At 34.7% G+C, this 21498-nt stretch overlaps 1 protein-coding gene across 1 annotated transcript in view; it reads right to left on the bottom strand.

Moving 5' to 3' along the window:
- Positions 1-21498, bottom strand: part of MAGI2 (membrane associated guanylate kinase, WW and PDZ domain containing 2) — a 1366741-nt gene that overhangs the window by 434725 nt on the left and 910518 nt on the right. Inside the window, 1 exon segment of the mRNA XM_053926810.1 lies at positions 11813-11892. Coding sequence (XP_053782785.1) covers positions 11813-11892 — 80 coding nt within the window.

The raw sequence follows: 21498 nt of genomic DNA, 5'->3' as shown, positions 1-21498 counted from the left end.
ATGAAACTGAGCAGGTGGGGGGCTGTGCACTGAAGAGTAGGAGCTGCAGAGGAGTGACAGTGAACACGCCACGTGTGTGTGGATGGACAGCCCATGCTCAGAGGCCGAGGGAATGAATATTGCAGAAATGGCCGTGCCACCTAAAGCCATCTGTAGATCCAGTGCCATCTCTCCCACAATTGCAATGGCATTTTTCACAGACTAGGAAAAGAAAATCCTAAAATTCGTATGGAACCAGAAAACACCCGAAAGAGCCAAAGCAATGCAGAAGAAACAGCAACAGCAAAGGTGAAAGCATCACATTCCCTGATTTCAAACTACTATACATTACAAAACTAAAATAATCAAAACCGTATGGTTCTGGCATTAAAAAAAGACACAGACAAATGGAATACAACAAAGAGCCCAAAATAAATTCATGGATTTATGGTCAACTAATATTTGATAAGGGAGCCAAGAACATGCAATAAGGAAAGAATAGTTTCTTCAATAAATGGTATAGGGAAAAATGGATATTCACATTCAGAAAAATTTAGTTGGACCCCTATCTTACACCATTCTAAAAAATTAACTTGAAATAGATTAAAGATGTACATGGAAGACTTGAAACCATAAAACTCCTAAAAGAAAACATAGGGAGAAAGCTCCTTGACATTGATGTTTGCAGCTATTTTCTGGATATAACACCACATGAAAAGTAAAAATAAACAAGTGGGACTTACCAAATTATAAAGTTTCTGCACAGCACACATACACAATCAACAAAATGAAAACACAACCTATAAAATGGCAGAAAACATTTGCAAACCATTTATTATGGTTTTATAGTTTTAGCCCCATATCTGAAAAGGGGTTAATATCCAAAATATATAAGGAACTCATAAACTCAATAGCAAGAAGAAAAGAAAAACAAGTAATCCAATTAAAAAAGGGCCAAGTACTTGAATAAACATGAAAAGGTGTTCAACATCAGTAATCATCAGGGAAATGCAAGTGAGAGCACAAGAAAATATCACCTCACACTTTTTAGAGTGGCAATTATCAAAAAGACAAGAGATATCTGGTGTTGGTGAGGATGTGGGAAAAGTAAACACTTGTACAGTGTCTGTAGGAATGTAAGTTGGTACAACCAGTTATGGAGAACAGTATGGAGATACCTCAAAAAATTAAACACAGAATTAACATATGATTCAACACTCCCACTTCTGGGTCTCGTATATCTGCAGAAATTAAATCACTACCTTAAAGAAACCTGTGCACTCCTGTGTTCATTGTGGCTTGATGCACAATAGTGAAGACATGGAAACAACCTAAGTGTCCAATGAGGGATGAGTGGGTAAAGAATATGCGATGTATCTATATGGTGTTATATTATTCAGCCATAAAAGAAGGAGGAAATGCTGGCATTTGCAACAACATACATGGATCTTGAGGGCATTATACTAAGTATAATAAGACAGAGAAATATGATCTCACAAATAGGTGGAATCTAAACAAGTTGAACTCATAAAACCAAAGTAGAATAGTGGTTAGTAAGGGCTAAGAATGGGAGGAAAGGGGGTAATATTGGTCAAAAGGTAAAAACTTCCAGTTATCAGATGAATAATTTTTGGAGAACTAATGTACAGCATGATGACTATAGTTAATGGTACTGTATTATATACTTGAAAGTTGCTAAGAGAGTAAATCTTAAATGTTTTCAACACACAAACACAAAAAGGTAATTATTAGAGTTGGTGCATGTATTAACTAACTTATTTGTGTTAATCATTTCACAATATATGTGTGTATAAAATCATCCCATTGCATACTTCAAACTGACACAATTTTGTCAGTTACATCTTAATAAAATTGGTGAATAAAGAAATGTGTTTTTAAATTTCCAAGTATGGAGAGTATTTTAGTTTTCTTTTCATGGATATATAATTAAATTTTTCTGTAATATGGGAATGTCACTTCTGAATTTTGCTGAGACTTTCTCTTTGGAATATCATGTGTTAAATGTTTGTAAAGTACTATGTGCGCTTGGGGGGGATATTCTCCATTTGTTAAATGTAGTATCTACATATGACTTTTCAATCAAGAACACTATTTTTGTTATTTAAATCTTATTTATTTTTCTTTCTAAGGTATTGAATAGTAACAGAGGTACACTAAATCATTATACTCTGATAGTATAATTTTCAAATTCTTTTTTTAGATATGTAATTTTTTCTCTTTATATAATGAGATTATATTAAGAGCACAGCACACAAGTTTAGACTTATTACATCTTCCTGATTAATTGAAACATCTATCTATCATCATCATCTTAAAAGAATAAACTATGAAGTATCAGTCTACCCAGTATAGTGCTTACTGTATAGCTACCGTAATCCAGACGGAGTGGTTCCGGTGCACAGATAAACGTAGATCAATGGCACCTACTGATTTATGACAAAGGTGTACACACAACTTAGTGGAGGAAGTTGTATTGCCTTTTCAACAAATAGTGCTGGAGCAATTAGATATCCATAGGGGAAAAATGAACTTCAACCTAAACCTTACACTTTATATAAAAATTAATTCAAAATATCAATAAATCACAAACTTAAATGTGAAATATAAAACTACACAGTTTTTAAAAATGAGAAAATTTTGGCATCTAGGACTAGACAAAGATTTCTTAGACTTGACATAAAAAGCATGATTCATAAAAGAAAAACATCATCAATTGTACTTCATCAAAATTATAATATTTTCTTTGCAAAAGACCTTGTTAAGATAATGAAAAAACTAATTACAGGCTTGGAGATAATGTTTGAAAACAACATATCTGATAAAGGAACTTATATTCAGATTATGTAAAGAAGTCTCAAAACTGAACTTAGATCCAGATTATGTAAAGAACTCTCAAAACTGAATTGAAAACACAGACTAATTAAAAATTGAGCAAAAAACATGATCAGATATGCTACTGAGCAGGATATACAAATGGCAATAATCCCATGAAAGATGTTCAATATCATTAATGATTAGGGAAATACAAATTAAAAGCACTGTATTTTCATAGTACACATATCAGAATGGCTAAAACAAAAATAGTCATAACACTAAACGCTAGCAAGGATGCAGAGTAACTGCATCACTCAGTCACTGCTGGTGGCAATGTAGAAGTGTACAGCCAGCTTGGAAAACAGTGTGGCAGTTTATTCTACAACTAAAAATGCACTTGCTATTTAACCTAGCATTGTACTATTGGGCACTCATCATTAACAAATGAAATCTACATTCATCATGAAACCTGTATGAATGTCTGTAGCAGTCTTATTTGGAGTAGCTAAAAATGGGAAACCAGCCAGATGGCTTTCATTGGGAAAATGTTTAAATAGACAATGATATACAAAAATAGCAAACCATTGATATGCATACTTGAATAGAGTTTAATGTAATTAAATTGAGTAGAAAATACAATCTCAAAAGTTTAGATGCTGTACAGTATAGGGCAAATGGGTTTACAGTTGTAAATACACAAAACACAGTTTATTTTTGTATTATTATTTATTAATTATATTGTTTTCCATGCAAACAACTGTAAACCTACTTTTGTCCTACACTGTATAATTGCATTTGTATAACATTTTTGAAGTAACAATCTAACTGAAATGGAGGACAGATTAGTGGTTGTTAACGGTTAAAGGATGTGCAGGGCGGGAGATGTATATGGCAGTGAAGTGATGGCATGAGGAAGCCTTCTGGTGATAGAACAGTTCTGAATCTTGATTGTGGTCATAGTTCCATGGAACTACATATGTGATATAATTTCATGGAACCACACACACACACACACACACACACACACAGAGTACTTGTAAAACTATGACTAAAGTCTTTGAATTGTACCAATGTCAATTTCTTGATTTTGATATTGTATTTTATTTATGGAAGAAGTTAACATCGGGGAAGTCTTTGTGAGGTGTTTGGGACCTTCTTGTGAATTTATAATTCTTTTATTTATTGTTTATTTCCTGTGAATTTATAATTCTTTCAAAATAATAAATAAAAAGTCATCTTTGAAAATTTTTGAAATCACTTCGTCATTGTGCAGAGCAGAGTCAATGATGTCAACATTATTTTTAAACTTGGATGTACTAAGGAGTAAGAACAAGACAAACTCATACCTAAACATAAAAGTAATGTCAACAATCAAGAACTAAAGGGCAGAATTTCATAACCCTTACACGAGCATTACTTCATAGCCACAGTAAATATTAACACGTAGAATGGGAAACTACACAAATGAGTGAAGGAAAGATATTTGAAATATTTAACACCTGTTATGGTTTGGACACCAAATACTTAGAACAGAATGGAACCAATTAGAACAGATGCCAGCCACAAATAACTCAGAATTTGTTAACAGTACACAGCAATGGAATATCCATCCTATATATTTTGGATTAATTTTATTATTTTCTTCACAAAAGATTTATATTCCTAAAATGTTGGTATTAGTACCATTGAGCCAAAATTACTGGGAAGAGTGCTATATTATTAGATGAAGTATACCAAAACTTCCTGCTATAAAAAATCATGATTAATAATTGCCAGTGAGTGAAATAAGAACTGCTTCTATGAAAACATATAAAATTTCCTTATTTTTACAAAAACACCCCAGATACCAGTATAAAACAAAATGACATTCAAATTGTTTCATAATATTTAAACACAGGAGTCAATAGTAGCAAATAAATTAATATTTTCAATTTTGAAATTTTAGTACTTCAATAGTTAATATTTTTAATGTTTTTATGAATTCTGCTTAGTGGAAAAATTTGAAGGTTCTTTCCAAACATAATCTTAGTAGGTTTATTATATTAAAAAAACAAATATTCAAAAGTGAAATTAACTTGGTCATATTTAATTTTGAGAGAATCAATTATCAATACAATTATCAATACAAATTTAATGTGGCAACAGGACAAAGTACCTACTTAAGGGTAAATAAATTATGCCGCACAAATGGAATCTGAACTTTGAAAATAGAAATGTGCATTTTCAGATATGTGTCATTGAAGAAAGAAATTGAAGATAGAAATATGTGGAAGCATATACCATGTTCATTGATAGGGAAGAATTAACATCATTAAAATGTCCATATTATCCAAAGCAATCTATAGATTCAACTAAATTCCTATCAAGATACCAATGGTGTATTCCAAATATTCCAAAAATTTATATGGAACCACAAAAGGCCCCAAATAGCAACAGTGATCTTGAGAAAGAACAACAAAGTTGGAGGAATCACATTACTTATATCAAACGATACTACAAAGCCATAGTAATAAAACCAGCATGGTAACGGCATAAAAACAGACATATAGATCAATGGAGCAGAGTAGACAGCCCAGAAATAAACCACAGCTTTATCTTCAATTAATATTTGACAAAGAGCGTCAAGAGCAAACAATGGAGTAAAGACTGTCTCTTCAATAAGTGGTGTTTGGAAAATTGGACAGGTACATGCAAAAATGTGAAACCCAACCACCTTCTTATACCATGCACAAGTATAAACTCAGAATGGATTAAAGATTTAACTGTAAGATGTGAAACTATAAAAATCTAGAAGAAAACATAGGTAATAAAAGCTCAGACATTTCTCATAATGATACATTTTCTGACATATGTTCTTGGGCAAGAGGAACAAAATAAAAATAAACAAATAAGACTACATCAAACTAAAGAGTTGTTCACACAGCAAGGTAAACCATGAACAAAATGAACAGAGAATCCACTGAATGGGAGAACATATTTGCCAATGATACAATACATCTGATAAGGGATTAATATCTAAAATTTATAAAGAACTTATATAACTTAATACCAAAAAAATACAATTAAAAAGTTGGCTATGTGTCCTTTATAGTAGTTCCTGTAATCCCCTTTCCTCACTGTCCCCTCCCCACTCCCCCCAACAATAAAAATTAAAAAAAAAAAAAGTTGGCAGAGACTCTGAATAGACACTTCTCCAAAGAGGACATACAGATGGCCAATAGACATATGAAAAGATGCTCAACATTACTAATAATCAGAAAACTGCAAATTAAAACCACAATGAGATATCATCTCACATCTGTCAGTACGGCTATCATCAATAAATCAACAAACAAGTGTCGGTGAGGATGTAAAGAAAAGGGAACCCTTTTGCACTGTTGGGAGTACAGATTGGTATAGCCACTATGGAAAGAAGTATGAAGTTTCCTCAAAATATTTAAAATATGGAACTACTTTATGACCCAGAGGTTCTATTTCTGGAATAAATTTGAAGAAACCGAAAACACAGATTTGAAAGAATATATGCATGCCCCCTTATGTTCATTTCATTGCAGCATTATTTACAACAGCCAAATTTTGGAAGCAGCCCAAATCCCCTTCTTGACCGATTAAAAAAAAAAATGGAAATCTTACCATTTGTGACAACATGGATGGACCTGGAGACTATTATGCTAAGTGAAATAAGCCAGTCAGAGAAAGACAGGTACCATACGATCTCACTTATATGTGGAATCTAATGAACAATATAAACAAACAAAATAGAAAAAGATTCATAGACACAGGGAGCAGACTGGCAGCTGTCAGAGGCCAAGGGTTGGTGGGGGGGGGGGGGGGGGCTGGGTGAAAAACGTGAAGGATTAAGCATAAAAAGAACCTCTGAACTCACAGACACAGGCAACAGTATGGAACTTACCAGAGGGAAAGTGTGTGGGGAGGTAGAAGATGGTGAAATGGGGATAAATGGTGACAGAAGAAGACTGGAGTTGGGGTGGTTAACACGTACTACAAAATACAGATGATGTGTTATAGAATTTTACACTTGAACGATACATATTTTTTTTAGCCATTGTTACTCCAATAAATTTAATAAAAATAAAACAAGTGTGGGTCAGTTCTATAAAACTCATTTAGGAAACAATTTAAAATTAATTAGCATTTTTAAATATTTAGAAAGGTAACTTCCTTCCCTTTAAAAAATCCATTAATAAATATTATAAAACTTAGCTTATGCTATCTTTGTTTATGTTCATTTTGGACACAGTTATTTTTAAAGATAGATTAAGTAATCGTTCAAAGGTTTAGTTAAGGTCAATTGAATACAATTTTCATATAGGTAAATGGGTTACGATTACAAAATCTTTTCTGTAGTAACATGAAAAACTCACAATTCAAAAAGAATACAGAAATGAAGCCAATTAGTTTGTACAACTTTAATTATTAACTTTGTGAAAATTTAGATCCAGTTTAATAGAATGAAGGGAGAAAAACTCCAATTTATTAATATTAAGCAGGAATTAGCTAGCTGGATAATTCTAGCTCACATGGGCTTGTTCTTTTCCATCCATCCAGGACGCCCTACAGTAATTCATAGCTGTAGGCCAACTATTCTGAATTTCTGCCTATTGGTCTTCTATATTAATTTGCTGGTTCAGAGCATAACAAAAGCAAGGAAAAGAACAGTTATTTAGAGCCTATGGTACAACACGAAGTAAATATTATTCCCATTTTATGGGTAAAGAAACCTAGGCTCCCAGAGATTAATTACCTTGCCCAAGAGCCCACAGATTAGGGTTTGGAATAAAGTTTTCCATGACTAAAAATCCTATACAATTTCCTCTTCTGAATGTAATACTGTGGTCCTACTGATTTTAATTACATTTAAACTTCAAGAAAATATTAATCATACCAGGCTTGAGTTCATTTTGATATCACCCAGGAGTCAGTGACTTCTGTGGGATGTGCCACCACAGGGGTGTTGTGATTGGAAATGCCTCAGACACACCCCATGGTACTGATTCTGGGAGCTGGACAAATATGATGGTGCTTTTGATGCAGTTCAACCAAACTTGCCTCAAAATTATTTAATAGTTAGCTGCTATTTCTGTGGCATTTTTTAAAAAGACTGTATTGGCTTGCTAAACAGCACTCCCCCAAATACTAACATTAGAATCCAATAGTGGGTGGAGATGTTTTTCTGCCATGTAGACTGGTGCTAAAATCCCCTAAATGCACAGCGCTATGACATATGCATAGAACATGAGGATTTCAGTACTTTCAACAGTACTGTGAGAGAAGGAAGTATGTTTTCATGTTTAGTAGCAGTATTATCTTTTTTTATAGCTCAATAAGTGCTTTAGTGTCAATAGAACATGCGGTTATTTAATATCTATTTGTACTGAGCCATCCCATGTTCCCCTTTTCCCCTTAGTACCAATGAGAAAACATTTGCTAGTTTTTTTGTCTAGTCCAAGAATAACTTAAATCAGTTGATACCTCCTTCCATCTATCTTTGATTTGTCTTCCTTGTATAGTTCACCAAGGAATCAACTGTATGCACCTGTGTAAACATATCTGAGGAAGCATACATTTACAGGTCCATATCTACATATAGGCCCATGCACTTGTACCTTCATAATAATGGGCACATATATACAACATAAAGTATTGCTTAGTACTTAGAAATTTAATCTTGAGGGGTTAATTTTTTTTTTATCCTCATGTGAGGACATTTTCATTTGCTTTTTTTAAAGAAAGAGAGGGAAGGAGAAAGGAAGGGAGGGAGAGAAACATCAATGTGAGAGAAACATTGATTGGTTGCCTCTATAAATGTCAGGTCCAGGGAGACTAAATGTCTGGACAGGGGGTTGCATGCACCTGCACCAGGGGATAGGGATGAACCCGCAACCCAGGTATGTGCCCTGACGGGGAATCCAACACACAAGTCTTCGGTTACTGAAGGGCGCTCCAACCACTGAACCACACAGGCCAGGGCAAGATTAATTTACAAAATATAAATTGTAATACTAATAAAGAATTCATAGTATGCAACTCAATAATGCCTCAAATGTGTAATTTAAAAATTACTGCACTAAAATTTCTGCTTCCAAGTGGGATGGAGTGGACAGGTTATAACCTAAGAGAACACATATAAAATCTACATAAAATATAAAAAGTGAGCAGTTAAAGGGAATCAGAGAACTGCTGAAATAACAGGTATAGACGTTCAAGATTCTGAAGAGGAAAGAACCCTGGCGAGGTGAGAGAAGATTTTGCAGCAGATTTTGTTGATTCTGGGCTCTGGGAAGAACCCAGAGTTGGCCTGAGAAGAAGGCCCCTGCTGGGGGTTAGAGAAGCCACTACTGAGTTCAGGAGTCTTGAGGCGCTGAAGCGATAAAATATAGACTTGAGAGATCTCAAACACATGGCCAGTTATCCCATGATGACATTTGTCAAATTCTGAAGCTGCAGGGTCTGGAGGTAAAAAGCTAAGCTAAAACACCTGAAAAATACCACAGACTTTTTTGGCAGTCTTGCATTACTGAAAATAAAACCACTTAAAAAATAATTGGTGTTCAGGACCTGCCACAGGGCAGCCTCCACACGAACACAGTAGGCCAGAGTTTGTCCTGTGGATCAAACCCAGCCTGCCATCATTTTTTGTATAGTCCACCAGCTAATAACATTTTATATACTTTTAAGTGGTTGAGAAAAAATGAAAAATAAAGAGAATGGATGGCCTGAAAAGCTTAATGTATTTACTACCTGACTCTTCCACAAAATAATTTGCCAACCTGCAATACTTTTAACTTTTAGTTAAAAACCTATGTGGGTGGGTAAACACCCTGAGAAAAGGAGCAAACCAGAGATAGATTGGGTCTTACCGAAACTCAACCCAACCTCATGTTGGCTCAGCTCCATATTGGATTGAGGTATACTTAGTGATCCCACTCCATCTCCCTAGCAGAAGAAGGATAAATCTTTGCTGTAGAAGATATTATCATCTTGAGCCTCTACAAAATTTTAATAGACATTTACACACATTTCAACATTCAGAAAATTATTCCACTAACTTTGTTTGATCTGAGCTGATCTGTGGTATTTATAAAGATGCCTGACTTAACGAGCAGGATCAACATTAATCCATTAATAGCCAAAACTTTAAACAAGCAATTTCAATTTATGTTATTAAAAAAAAGTAAAACAGAAGTAACAGTATTTCCTAAAAGAACTTTTGTTGGCAAGGAAATTTAAAATATATGTTTAGAATACTAGCATTCTAAATAACTAGATGTTAGTTTCCTTTGTAAAACATTACGATAATAAATGGAATAAAATCTATGAATTATTTAGTTTGTAGAGAGAGTAATTGATCAGTTATAAATTATTCTGAGCTATAAGACTGTGTGCTAGGACTCATTTCTCAATGACAAGAGATTCACAGACCCTGGCATCAGACGTAGGCATCTACCATCCTGAGAAGACAGACAGGTGCGGATGTAGGGAAAACTGCTAACACTGAACTATTGGAATTATGCAATGTTGTGCCTACATCTCTCCCAGGATTTTAAAATTTGATGTTAAGAGGCTTTTATAGTGAAAAGAACAACTCAAAGGAACAAGACAGTTGAGAAGTTCAAAATGTCACAGAACTGCAAAATCATTAAATTTATTTTAATTAGTATATACGAAGGTTTTACATCTGTGGCACAAGTAAATTGTAACTCCCAGATATAATAGATCAGGTCATTCATTAATAACCTATCACAATTTGCAACATATTTCAATATTGTCAAAGATATAACCTAATTGTGCTCAAAAGTTCAGGCCACGTAATAACTTCATGGAATTCAAGCACATGCAGTTGTACTATTATAGGGAAGGCACAGAGAAATAGCTATGAATAGAAACATATGTAGATACCATTTAAAAACTGGATACATACGCATTCCAATATGCACATATAAATTGTATACTCCCATTAAAAAAAATTAACTCATTAATATAACTAGTTTGTGAGCAGTTCCCTGATAACACAGGAATAAATAATATTTTCTAGATATTTGAGAAAGTCAGAATTGCTTGTAAAACAAAAGGACTTTGGAATTAAAGACTTTTAAAAACTTAATTTTTAAAAGTCTTTTTAAAAAGTTTAAATACCCCTCATCACTTTAACTTTTGAGAATTTTTCAATGATAGATACCTCTGAATAAGGCTCTAATAATTTGATCAGATAAAGGCTATGAATATAGTCAAATAATAAATCATTTGGAGACTATTATATTTATAATTTTAGATAAATTATAAGTACTTTTACTATTAAACTCTATATTTAAAAAAATTATAAGTATCTTCAATAACAGACTTCATCTGTATAATTTCCTAATTTGAATTCAAGGTTTATATTCACCTAATCCTCAAAATTGTTTTAAAAAATTCTTCACATAGATGAAAACAGTCGATTTTTAAGCAAATTAATGGGAACGGGAAAATAATGGGATCAGGATAACCCAGTACATTCATGAAATTAATTACTTTATTTAAATGTCTGATTAAAGGAAAGTAGCTGTTTGTATAGACAGATCTTCATATCACCAATTCCTTACTAACTACCAGAATACTATAAAAATCAAGTATTATCTGTAGTTTCATACTACTATTTCTCTACATATCATAATTAATTCCAGTGAAAAGATTAGAGTGCTCAGACAGACATATTGCAAACAAAAAGCCCTTAGTAGTTGGTGGAACGTCAAGGCCAGGAGTCAAACAGAGATGACAGCGACGTGAGATCCCACACAGCCTCCTCAGAGAGAAAAAGGAAAACCACATGGCAATGCTGAAAAGCTGAGTTAATTCTCTCTCCTCTCCGAGCATTTAACATTACATCTTTAAAACTGTTTCAACTGGATTGTTGCTCCTTTAGGCGAGACCCTCTTTTAAGAAACACAAACATTCTCAAAGTGCAATGATGAAACACCATAAAAACTTAATAACCTACCATTTTCTTTGCACTCTTCTGGAGGTTTAGCCTTTTTCGCAAGTCGTGGATCCAGCCATGATGTTGTCTTTGTGTTATGGCTGAAAAGAAAAGAGATCACTCTGAACAGACACATTCTGAAAGGAATCAAGTTTATTCCCTAAGAAAAAAAGGGGGGTTAGTCCAACAAAATTGCAATCGATACACTTAATTTGCTTACTGGTTCTAAGTAGCCCTGAAGGAGGTGTAAGAGTAATTGTGCAAGGCAGCTGTAAATTTGGCAACCTCAGCTCCCTGTCCTCAAAGCAGCTATTTTTATTAAAATCAACTAGAATGTTGCCAAGTTAACCTCATTGAAAATGCAGAACTCATCCAGAGCAAAAGGAATTTATTACAAATACAGGATTCTCCAGTTGGAAGAGCACAGTTTGCAGGCTCTGACACTGTTTCCTGAGTTTTGCAAAAGAATTATTTCCATAGTAAACCTGCCCTTTCCATAAAGAGTTGTATTGTTACTCTTTAAATACAGAGGTGGCAGAGGCAGCACAAAAGTGATGCAAATTATATCCTGTTCTTAAGATTCCTACATTTCCTCAAAAAGTGATTAATAATAGCAATTTCATTAACTCACATTTAGCTATCTTCCATCTAAATACTTTCAGTCTCACTAGGGCAATAGCGGTAAACTTGTCTCTGATCTAATATTCCTGAAATGGAATTTTTGAGATTTAATACTAATTTTAATGACATTTTTATTTTGAAAAATGTTTTCTAGAATGTCTTTTACTAGAAATTTAAAAAGCAGTTCTTAGTGCAGTTCTTTTTTTCAAGGAAGTACTAGACTCACCTGTTTTAGAATCACCTGGTGGACTTACTAACATTGCGTGTGCTGGGTTGTTACAAAGCTACTAAAGCAGAATCTTTGGGGATGGGTCCTCAAAATCTCCATTATTGGCAAGGTGATTCTTATGCATATTACAATTTTAGTACTACTCAGTGGCTCATAACTGCTTGTCCAAGCTAAAAATCTTTACTATGTATAGCTGTCTTAAGTGGTCTCATCTACCAAAGGACACATTATCAAGGATGTGACATTTGTGAGTGCTTTAGAAAGAGAATGAGCAAAGTTACAGGTGTGGAAGTGTCAGGTTTATACAAGGAAGAATCAGAAGGCCAAAGAATAGAACATGAAAAGGAATAGTAGAAAAAAATAGGTTGGAAACATAAATTACAGATAGACAATAGGGATATCTGTACAAAATTTTAAGAAAGCCAAAATGATAATGATATCAATTTCACATGTATTTTCTCTTTTTTCAGTGAAATTTAACTGTTTTATCTTATTGGAACCACAAGTGTTAGCTAGATAATCTGATGAGCCAATCTGCTGTGAAAGCAGAGGTCAGAGAAGTATCCCAGGCAGCATGTTTAATAGCAAACTTCTAGAGACAAAGTGCCTTCCTAAGGAAGGGAATTTCAAGTCAGGCAGGAGGGAAGATAGAGAAAAGATGGGCAGTGGGGAAGCAATTCCAAGGTGGTAAAGCACTCTTTAAATGACATTTGTTTCCTGACGATCCTCCTGTCTCTGACTGTGTGTAGAGCCATCTTTAATTTGAGAACCGAGGCATTGAGGTTCTTGGGTCATGAAGTCTCTGCTCCTGAAGAAGATTCCCTTTTATTTCTGACTTTCATGTGTGATAGAAAACTTTCCCCATTTCTTTCTTTATTTAGGAACTCCTCAATGATTTGTGCCTCTGAGCTGGATTCAAATAATTTGATCAGATAAAGACTGTGAATTTGGTCCAATTATAAATCATTAAGAGAGTACACCAACTTTTTTTTTCCCAGTTTGACCTTTGGAAAGTCTGATGGTGCTTCATTATCAAGTTTCAGAAGGATGTAAAGTATTGTGGACACTTTGACCTCATTCTGGTCTTCCTTCATAGTCATGTCAATATCTTCTAGTCTTTTCTTCCAACCTAAATGGGGGTTATGACTAACCCAAGTATGAGGAAAGTAGTATTGGGTTCAGTGTTGGGTCCTCCCATTTGGGAAAAAAAAGTCACTTTAAATATGCTCTTTATAGAGCATATTTCAAAGTGTGTGTATGTGTTAATGTCTGTATTTTTGTGTGCTAAAACAAAGGTTGGGGAGTGGGCAGGAAAAGAAATTCCCCTTCTTTATAGTTGTATCTTCTTCCAAATCCTTCCTCCATGTTGGAGGAATGTCATCTCTAGGTCTCTAAGACATGTTCAGAAAAGCAAACATGTCTAGGGATAAATATAAAGGGGCTATTACTAAGGCACTGCAGGGGGGTCAAATTACCATTTCTATATCTTAACACCATGGGTCTCACATACTGGCTAACGTAGAAGAGAACTGTGCATTTCCTATCTTTCCTGAGTTTATATAGAGCATTTCATTACAGAATGATTTTTTTTAGGTTGAACTAGCATTAATGGTATGTCACTTTAATACATTTTGACAGACTGAGTCTCTTAGATTTAACAGCATTTTTAACTGTTCCTTGGAAATGGTTCTGAAAGAAATGTGGGTAGTAGTTACCTCCAGTAATTGTCTTAAACATCACATAAAGAGACAGCACAGTATTTTTCAATAGTGGCTCTTTACCAGTCTTGTAAATTTATAGGTTTCTTCAATGTGTCTTACAAAGGAGATATTTTTAATGTATTTGGGACACAACAGACCAAGTGGCTTTCCCACTTCCTTTAAAATATATATATATTTAACACCAACAATTCCATTTGAAAATAGGACTAAACATTGGACATAAAGCTGTGTACAAAAATGAGACCGTTGAGGGATTTTTCACAATTTTCATACTATATTTTTTTCAGATTTGAGGATGTGATTTTTCTTTCACTTTTATTGCTTGAATAGAGTCAGAAACAGGACAATTCTTTCCTTCCTTCTTTCCTTCCTTCCTTCCTTCCTTCCTTCCTTCCTTCCTTTTAATCATCCTTCCTTCCTTCTTCCCCGCCTCTCTCCATATCTATTCAAGTTGTGTGGGGAGCAAATGACAGGAAGATGCTAATGATATAAAAACTTATATTTCAATACGAGTTTAATAGACACACATGCACATATATCTCCTGCATTTGCAAAGAATCCTTTCTTCTTCTGGCTGGGGAATGGAACAAATATTTTCTAGAAGTTTTGAATCATAATAATATACTAATGTGTATTTCTATTGATCAAGTTAATGTGATGCTCATGAAAAGTGAGAGATCCAGTAAAGCTGGTAGCTAATCTAGTTTAATCAATGTCATATTAAAAAATCTTGATGAAAACCTTTAAAATGGTTTACCCAAACTCTAATGTTAAAATCTATTCTGAGTCTGTCTGAGGACTGGAACAAACAAGAAGTGAAATTTTGTTCAACTCAGAAATTCTAATTTAAATTCTTATCAGAATGTCCCTGCAGACATGTGATAGGCTGACTTACAATGAACCAGAAATTTGTGTATATTTTGTAGGTTTAACCTTTTCAAAAGAAGCAGATTAAATGACAACATTTTCTGAGGAAACATTCTAGTCACATAGAAAATGCTTCACTTCAGCAGGAAAAGCTGCTGACACTACGGCACACCATCGCAAAGTTATTCTCTCTGTCTCGTGAGTGTCCTGATTGTCTACTCTGTCAGGGACTGCACTAGAACTTACACGCACATTATCTTATTGTGATTGTGGCTACATGTTTTTAACTCCATTTTACAGGTAGAGAAACCAAGGTTTGGAGAAGCGAGGCAATGTGCCCAAGATCACACCGGAAGTGTGTGAATGTGAAAGAGCTAGGGAAGGGAACCAAAATTCTGCCACCCTGAAGCCCCTTGGAGACGATGATTTTAAACTGTTTATCGAGAGACCAGAGGGAACCTTTGAACCTCCCTGCTTTCCTGCCCAACAGATTCAGACAGAGAAACCTGTTTCAGGAAAGAGAACTTGGGATGTGTCCTTAACCTAATTTGAATCAAGTAAGAAAAACAAAAGGGTTTCGGGCAGGTGCCTGTTAGCAAGATACCCGTCGTGTTCCTTCCCTTTGTTTCTTTCTGAGCTACCTAAAAGAATTTGCCTGCCACATATATCCCCCTCTTCCTCAACTACCTGTAAGTCACCCATTTTCACTTCTGAAATCTAAAACCTTGGTGCCTCCTTTCACCCTTGTCCAAAATGTCTTATATACCCAATGTTGCCTCATTGTCTTCGGAACTTTTAAACCTATGTGAATTCCCCTTTAATCTGTCTCTGTTGATTTGATTGTTGGTCCAGCCAGAAGAACTCAGAAGGTGGGAAGAAAAGTATTAATATTTTTTAGCCCCAACATTGGCATCAAACCCAGATGCACATCATTCCCAAGTCCAAAGTTTTTATGATCTGAAACCAGAGGCATAAACTTAACACTTAGCTTTTTATACTGAGGTACTTTACTTCACAAAGGGTAATCAAAGATCTCTTTCCCAGTTCTTTTGCCAATGGTTTAGAAACAGAGACGTTATGTCTTATTTGAGGATAAGAATCATTAAATGAAATTTCTTTGTGTTAAATGCCCTCTAAGTAGTAGGTAGTGTATTAAAATTGCAGATGCACAGAATTGGAAGAGAGAACATCTAACTGAGGAGCCACAGATAATATTGTTACTGGTGAAAATGAGTTCTTTTGAGGCATTGAGAAGTGTAAATGTGGTGGCAAGATTTTATGCGTATTAAGGGAAATAAGTCCTTTGGGGATTTAGAGGGTAGGAAGGCTCTAGCAGCAACTGCCCTGAATAATCCTCTATATATTTTCTTGGTACCTGGTAATGACCAAGGTGCCATTCAAACCATCCAACCCAACTTCCTGATCTTCCTGTGCTTGAGTTGGGCCATCCACCTGACTTTCTGGCATTCTATGCCCTCTATCCAATCCAATTACCTTTTCATTTTTTCCCAGGCTAGGCTCTGCCCCTTTATGTTGCCATTTTGGCTCTTACTGCACATGTCCAAAAGTAGAAACACCTCCCCTTTGCCATCTTGACTTCTATTGTGCATGTCAAAAAGTTCTGTTATCTGGTTTCTACTGCACATGTGCCCAGCAGAGGAATTTTTTCCTTCCTCTGTCCTCCAATAACCCAGTCCTGGGCTAGCAACAGCCCTTTGAAGATTTCCCGTCCTCTCCAAAGACTAAATTCACTCAGCAGTAGTCCCCTGGAGTGTGTGAATGAATCTACAAATGCTATAGTTTCCTAGGAAGCTGAATGGATTGCTGTCCTAATGTCTGATTCAGATTCCCAGTTCATGAGGATTAATACTTGTTTCCCTTTGCATTAATAACTAGCTAAACCCTTCCTTATTAATAACTAGCCAACTACCTACCTACACTAACAGTATCAGTAGAAACATTTTTCTTCTTATAAATTTGACTCCTCTATTCAAATCACACTCAAATCAAATTTTCTTCATTCACCTATGAATATTTTTTCAGAATAAAGTCTGGAAAATCCTGATTTATATAATCTATATATAAATATTAGGTCTTAGAAGCTATACTAAAGAATTAGGTTAATGAAAATGCTATCAAATGTTCCAAGTACTTATTATGGTTAAAATGAAAATTTTCATATAGGTCCTGCCACTTTCTATACTCCAGTTTATTTTCCACTCATTGGCTCTATGTTTTTCCGGTCAGTACATACTGCTTATCAGTTACTTAGGTAGATCCTCAAGGTTGACACAATAGAAACCTAATTTTGAGACGTGTCTCCTTTCCTTCTTCTTTTCTGTATATTTCCATTAGCTCTCTTCTTTCCTATCTTTATATTGCTACTCAGACCAAAACAATGTTTTCACTACTACACAAATATTGAATGATATCTCATCAACTGCGATTTTATTCATTTAATAAGAAACTTTTACTATCAAATACCCTCTTTTCCTTTGCTCCATTTACTCTAAAAAGAGTAATAGACTAAACACAATGACAAATACATTGAATTTTAAAAGTCTTACTAGAAAACCAGTTCTAAATCACAATATTTAATTGATAAACTATATTTTCATGCTGAGAAATACTACATCAGAAGAACAAAAAGAGATTGAAGTCAGTGATATTTGACTCTATGAAGCATAATCTTTTGAACAAGGTAAACAAGATCCAAGTAAATATTTTAGAATCTACTGAGCAACTCAAGATGTGTGTCAATGTTAACGTTACAGCTGCAGTGCTGCTGGTGGAGACCATGGTCTTTTATGGGATCATGAGGAAAGCATTCCACAGACCCACACACAGGAGATTGTGGAGTGGCAAGATTTATTTAAGTGGAAATAGAAGGCTGCCCCTGGGCTTCTAATGTCTCATCTAGAAAAAATTCCAGTCTTTTTTCATCAAGGCCAAAACAAAGGCCAGTGTTCAGAGTTTTTGTTTTATATCCAAGCTTATTCCATTGGAGCCCACACAGTCTGCTGTGGTTCCCAGGCGGCCATTAGACCCACATAGCTGCCATGGAGAGAACATTTGAATGAATGGGGTGAGTACGTGGACATGAGAAAGAAGGGCTTTGTTTCCTGAGATTGTATTATCTCAGGCTTAGGAATGACCAGGCACTTGTTCACAGTAACTAATCAACTTCCCAAGTTTCATGGGCTTGTGCTGGGAATGCCTTCTAGCAATCCGTTTTTCCGCAGGCTGTTCTGATAGTCCTTTATGGTTGCCATTTTGACTTCTATTGTGCACGTCCAATTCTGTTACCTCATCTGGTTTCTACTGCGCATGTGCCCAGCAAATGATTTTCCCTTCCTCCTCCCACTGATAATCCGGTAGTACACTGGCAGATCCCCTGGAGAGGCTTTCCTGTCTGCCTAGAGGATTAAATCTCCTTGGCAGCAGTACCCTGGAGTGTGTGAATTGGTCTGTTAATGCTATAACTTCCTAGTAGCTTAATGAAATGTTATCTTAATAACTGATTCAGCTTCCCAGTTTATTATGATGAATGTTTGATTCCCTATGCTTCCTTTCTATTACCTAGCTACCTATGCTAACAGTAGTAGTCATATAGATTTAGGGACAGCAAGAACACAGATTATTCACTATATTTTATGTATTTTAAAAATAATCATTCATTTTTAAAGATTTATAAATTGACAACATTTCAGACCTTGGTCAGAAATTCCTCAACGTGGTTATATCATCTTTTCAGAAGAATTTCTTTCCCCACTACATCGTCATTTCAAAAAGAAGATTAAAGGCGATGATTGGATATATCCAATTAATGACAAACAGTGGATACTTTTTCATTCAAGACTCCATGCTCTCATAGTTTTACTATCTTTTTCTCTTTATACATTGGTAATCCACATAAAAGGTTGTTGTCAATGACGTCTATAGTGGTTATATGTTTCCTAAATAATATTCTTAAACTTTTGTTGACCATATAAATATTTGAATTTGCCCTCATACTATCTTTCATATGTTGAGAAAACTTTTTTAAAGGAAGTTTTGTTTTAAATACTGTTTTGGATATTTTGGGTGTGTGTTGCATACTGTTTTGACTAAAACACTATTTCCATCTGGGACTGCACCAAAATCTTGTGCAGTCACAAGAAAAAAAATAGGAAAAAATATTCAATATATCTACTGTTTTTGTTATGGAGGGCAGGTGTAGATCAGATTTTGTGATTGATAAGGATATGACAAACTTAGAATGAGAAACCATTAAGCTAGTGTTCCTTCTTACCAAAAAAACCTGATTATACTTTTCTTTAACATAAAGTTCCCACACATTTTCTTTTCTATTTTATTAATGAAATTTTAAAATTGGTTTAAAATGGTAATTGGTATTCACTTCAAACTTAAGGAGATACAGAAATAGCAATACGAGGAGAAACAGACTAATTGTGTATCTTGCTTAGAATTTAAAGCAAATTCAGCCCTGATAAAGATTTTCAAAACCATGTACTGCCATGACATTTTTCATAGATGTAATTTTCAGTTTAAAAAGTCTACTTTTAAAAATCTACTATTTAAGATGGAATAGCATTCACTGCCATTCAGGAAGATGGTAGTAAACAAACAGGTTCTTGTTGTCATTGTTTTTTGCCAAAGTAACGGCAGTCTTTTTTATGTCTCTAACTAAACTCACACGCAAACAAAGAAGTAATTTAATAGGATTCCCAAAGCCTGTCAATCCAGATTAACCCATGGCAGCTCTGCTTTATGAAACATTTAGCCTCTTGGATATTGAATTTCTGGCCAAGAAACTTATAAAACAGATACAAGTTGTAATATAAAAGTTTACTTTTATTTCAGCTATTGTTTGTTTATATAATGGGGGTAGTATGGGATAATAGCAATGCCTTTGCAGGGTGAGAGAACTATGAGAATTTGGGAATGTTAATTTGTCCAAAGGTGCCTCAGAATCTCATCTATAGAATGGGAGTTCCATCAAATGCCTGTAAGATGGTTACAATATAACATATGTAAAGTAGGCACCACAGCAAAATGGTTAAGAGCAAGGAACCTGGAGGCAGACTATGTCCCATGAAAGGTACGAATCTTGTCAGAGAGGTTGACGACTGTATTTCCAGGGTTTAAAATGGTTCCTAGCACATAGCATGTGCCCTATAAATATCTGTTAAATAAATGGAATCAAAGCATGCTAGCTTTGTCAATTCTTGGTTATATGACTAGGAACACGTTACCTCTGCAAGCCTGTTTCTTAAAGTGAGAATTAAGTAAGCACAACATAAATGCTTAATATATTATCTGTTATTGTTAAGGTAACCTGAACACAGTGTAAAATGGTAGGCACTCTGTATGTGGTATCTATTATTACAATTTAATTCTACAATTAATATGTACTGTCTATATTAGAAGATAATATTAATGAGGATGATAAGTTAAGAAAACAACTGGTTTTAAATAAAAACCAGTTGCACTTCAAAGTCTTGAAAATTGCTAAATACAAAACATTACTAATGCTTTAAAGCATGGTTTGAAGGGTGCGTTCACTCACAAGTTAAAATTCTGTTATTTAAAAATACTTTCTGAAGTATGCACTTTTCTCCTTTTAAATATCATTGTAAAGGATAAAAGTATTTATATCATTCACCAGAGGAAGCAGCTCTGAAGAGCATGGGAAATGTAGTTGGCTCATGTGTTCAGTATCGAGAACAATGGGAAAAACCCTTCTTTTGTGAATGCAGAACTTGTACAGTACTCACAAATATGAACTATTTTACTGAACAATAATTAGCTTTAAACATTGCATAGAAGACAAAACAATGTTACCTTAATTATCACCTTAATTCAATACCCAATAAGTATTTTTAAAATAAATATTTAAGTTAACATTTTCGCATAGGTAGAGCTCCCCTGTTCTATTCAGAAATAAATTATATTCACAGAAATTTTATAGACAGAACCACAGGATCCTTCTCCTTTTGTTTCATTTTCTGTTTTATTATGATCTTCACTTCAGTGAAGTGTAATGAGGGAGCGTGCCTTACAAGGAGAGACTTCCATCACTCCAAGACTCTCACAATATTTGTACCAGAGGGAAGTTTTCACTCATGTCAGCTCTCGTTACCTCACAAACCTAATTTTCCTTCTCTTCTGTCTTTCCTTCTGTCTGTCTGACCTTCCTCTTAACTTACTCTACCTCTCCTATCTTCTTTCTTTACCATGACTTTGCCTCAGGACTGCAAACTTTTATA

Source organism: Desmodus rotundus, chromosome 6, assembly GCF_022682495.2.
Source record: "Desmodus rotundus isolate HL8 chromosome 6, HLdesRot8A.1, whole genome shotgun sequence".
NCBI classification, from domain to species: Eukaryota; Metazoa; Chordata; class Mammalia; order Chiroptera; family Phyllostomidae; genus Desmodus; species Desmodus rotundus.
Note: the sequence above shows the minus strand (reverse complement) of the source record. Positions and strands in the feature narration are given on the sequence as shown.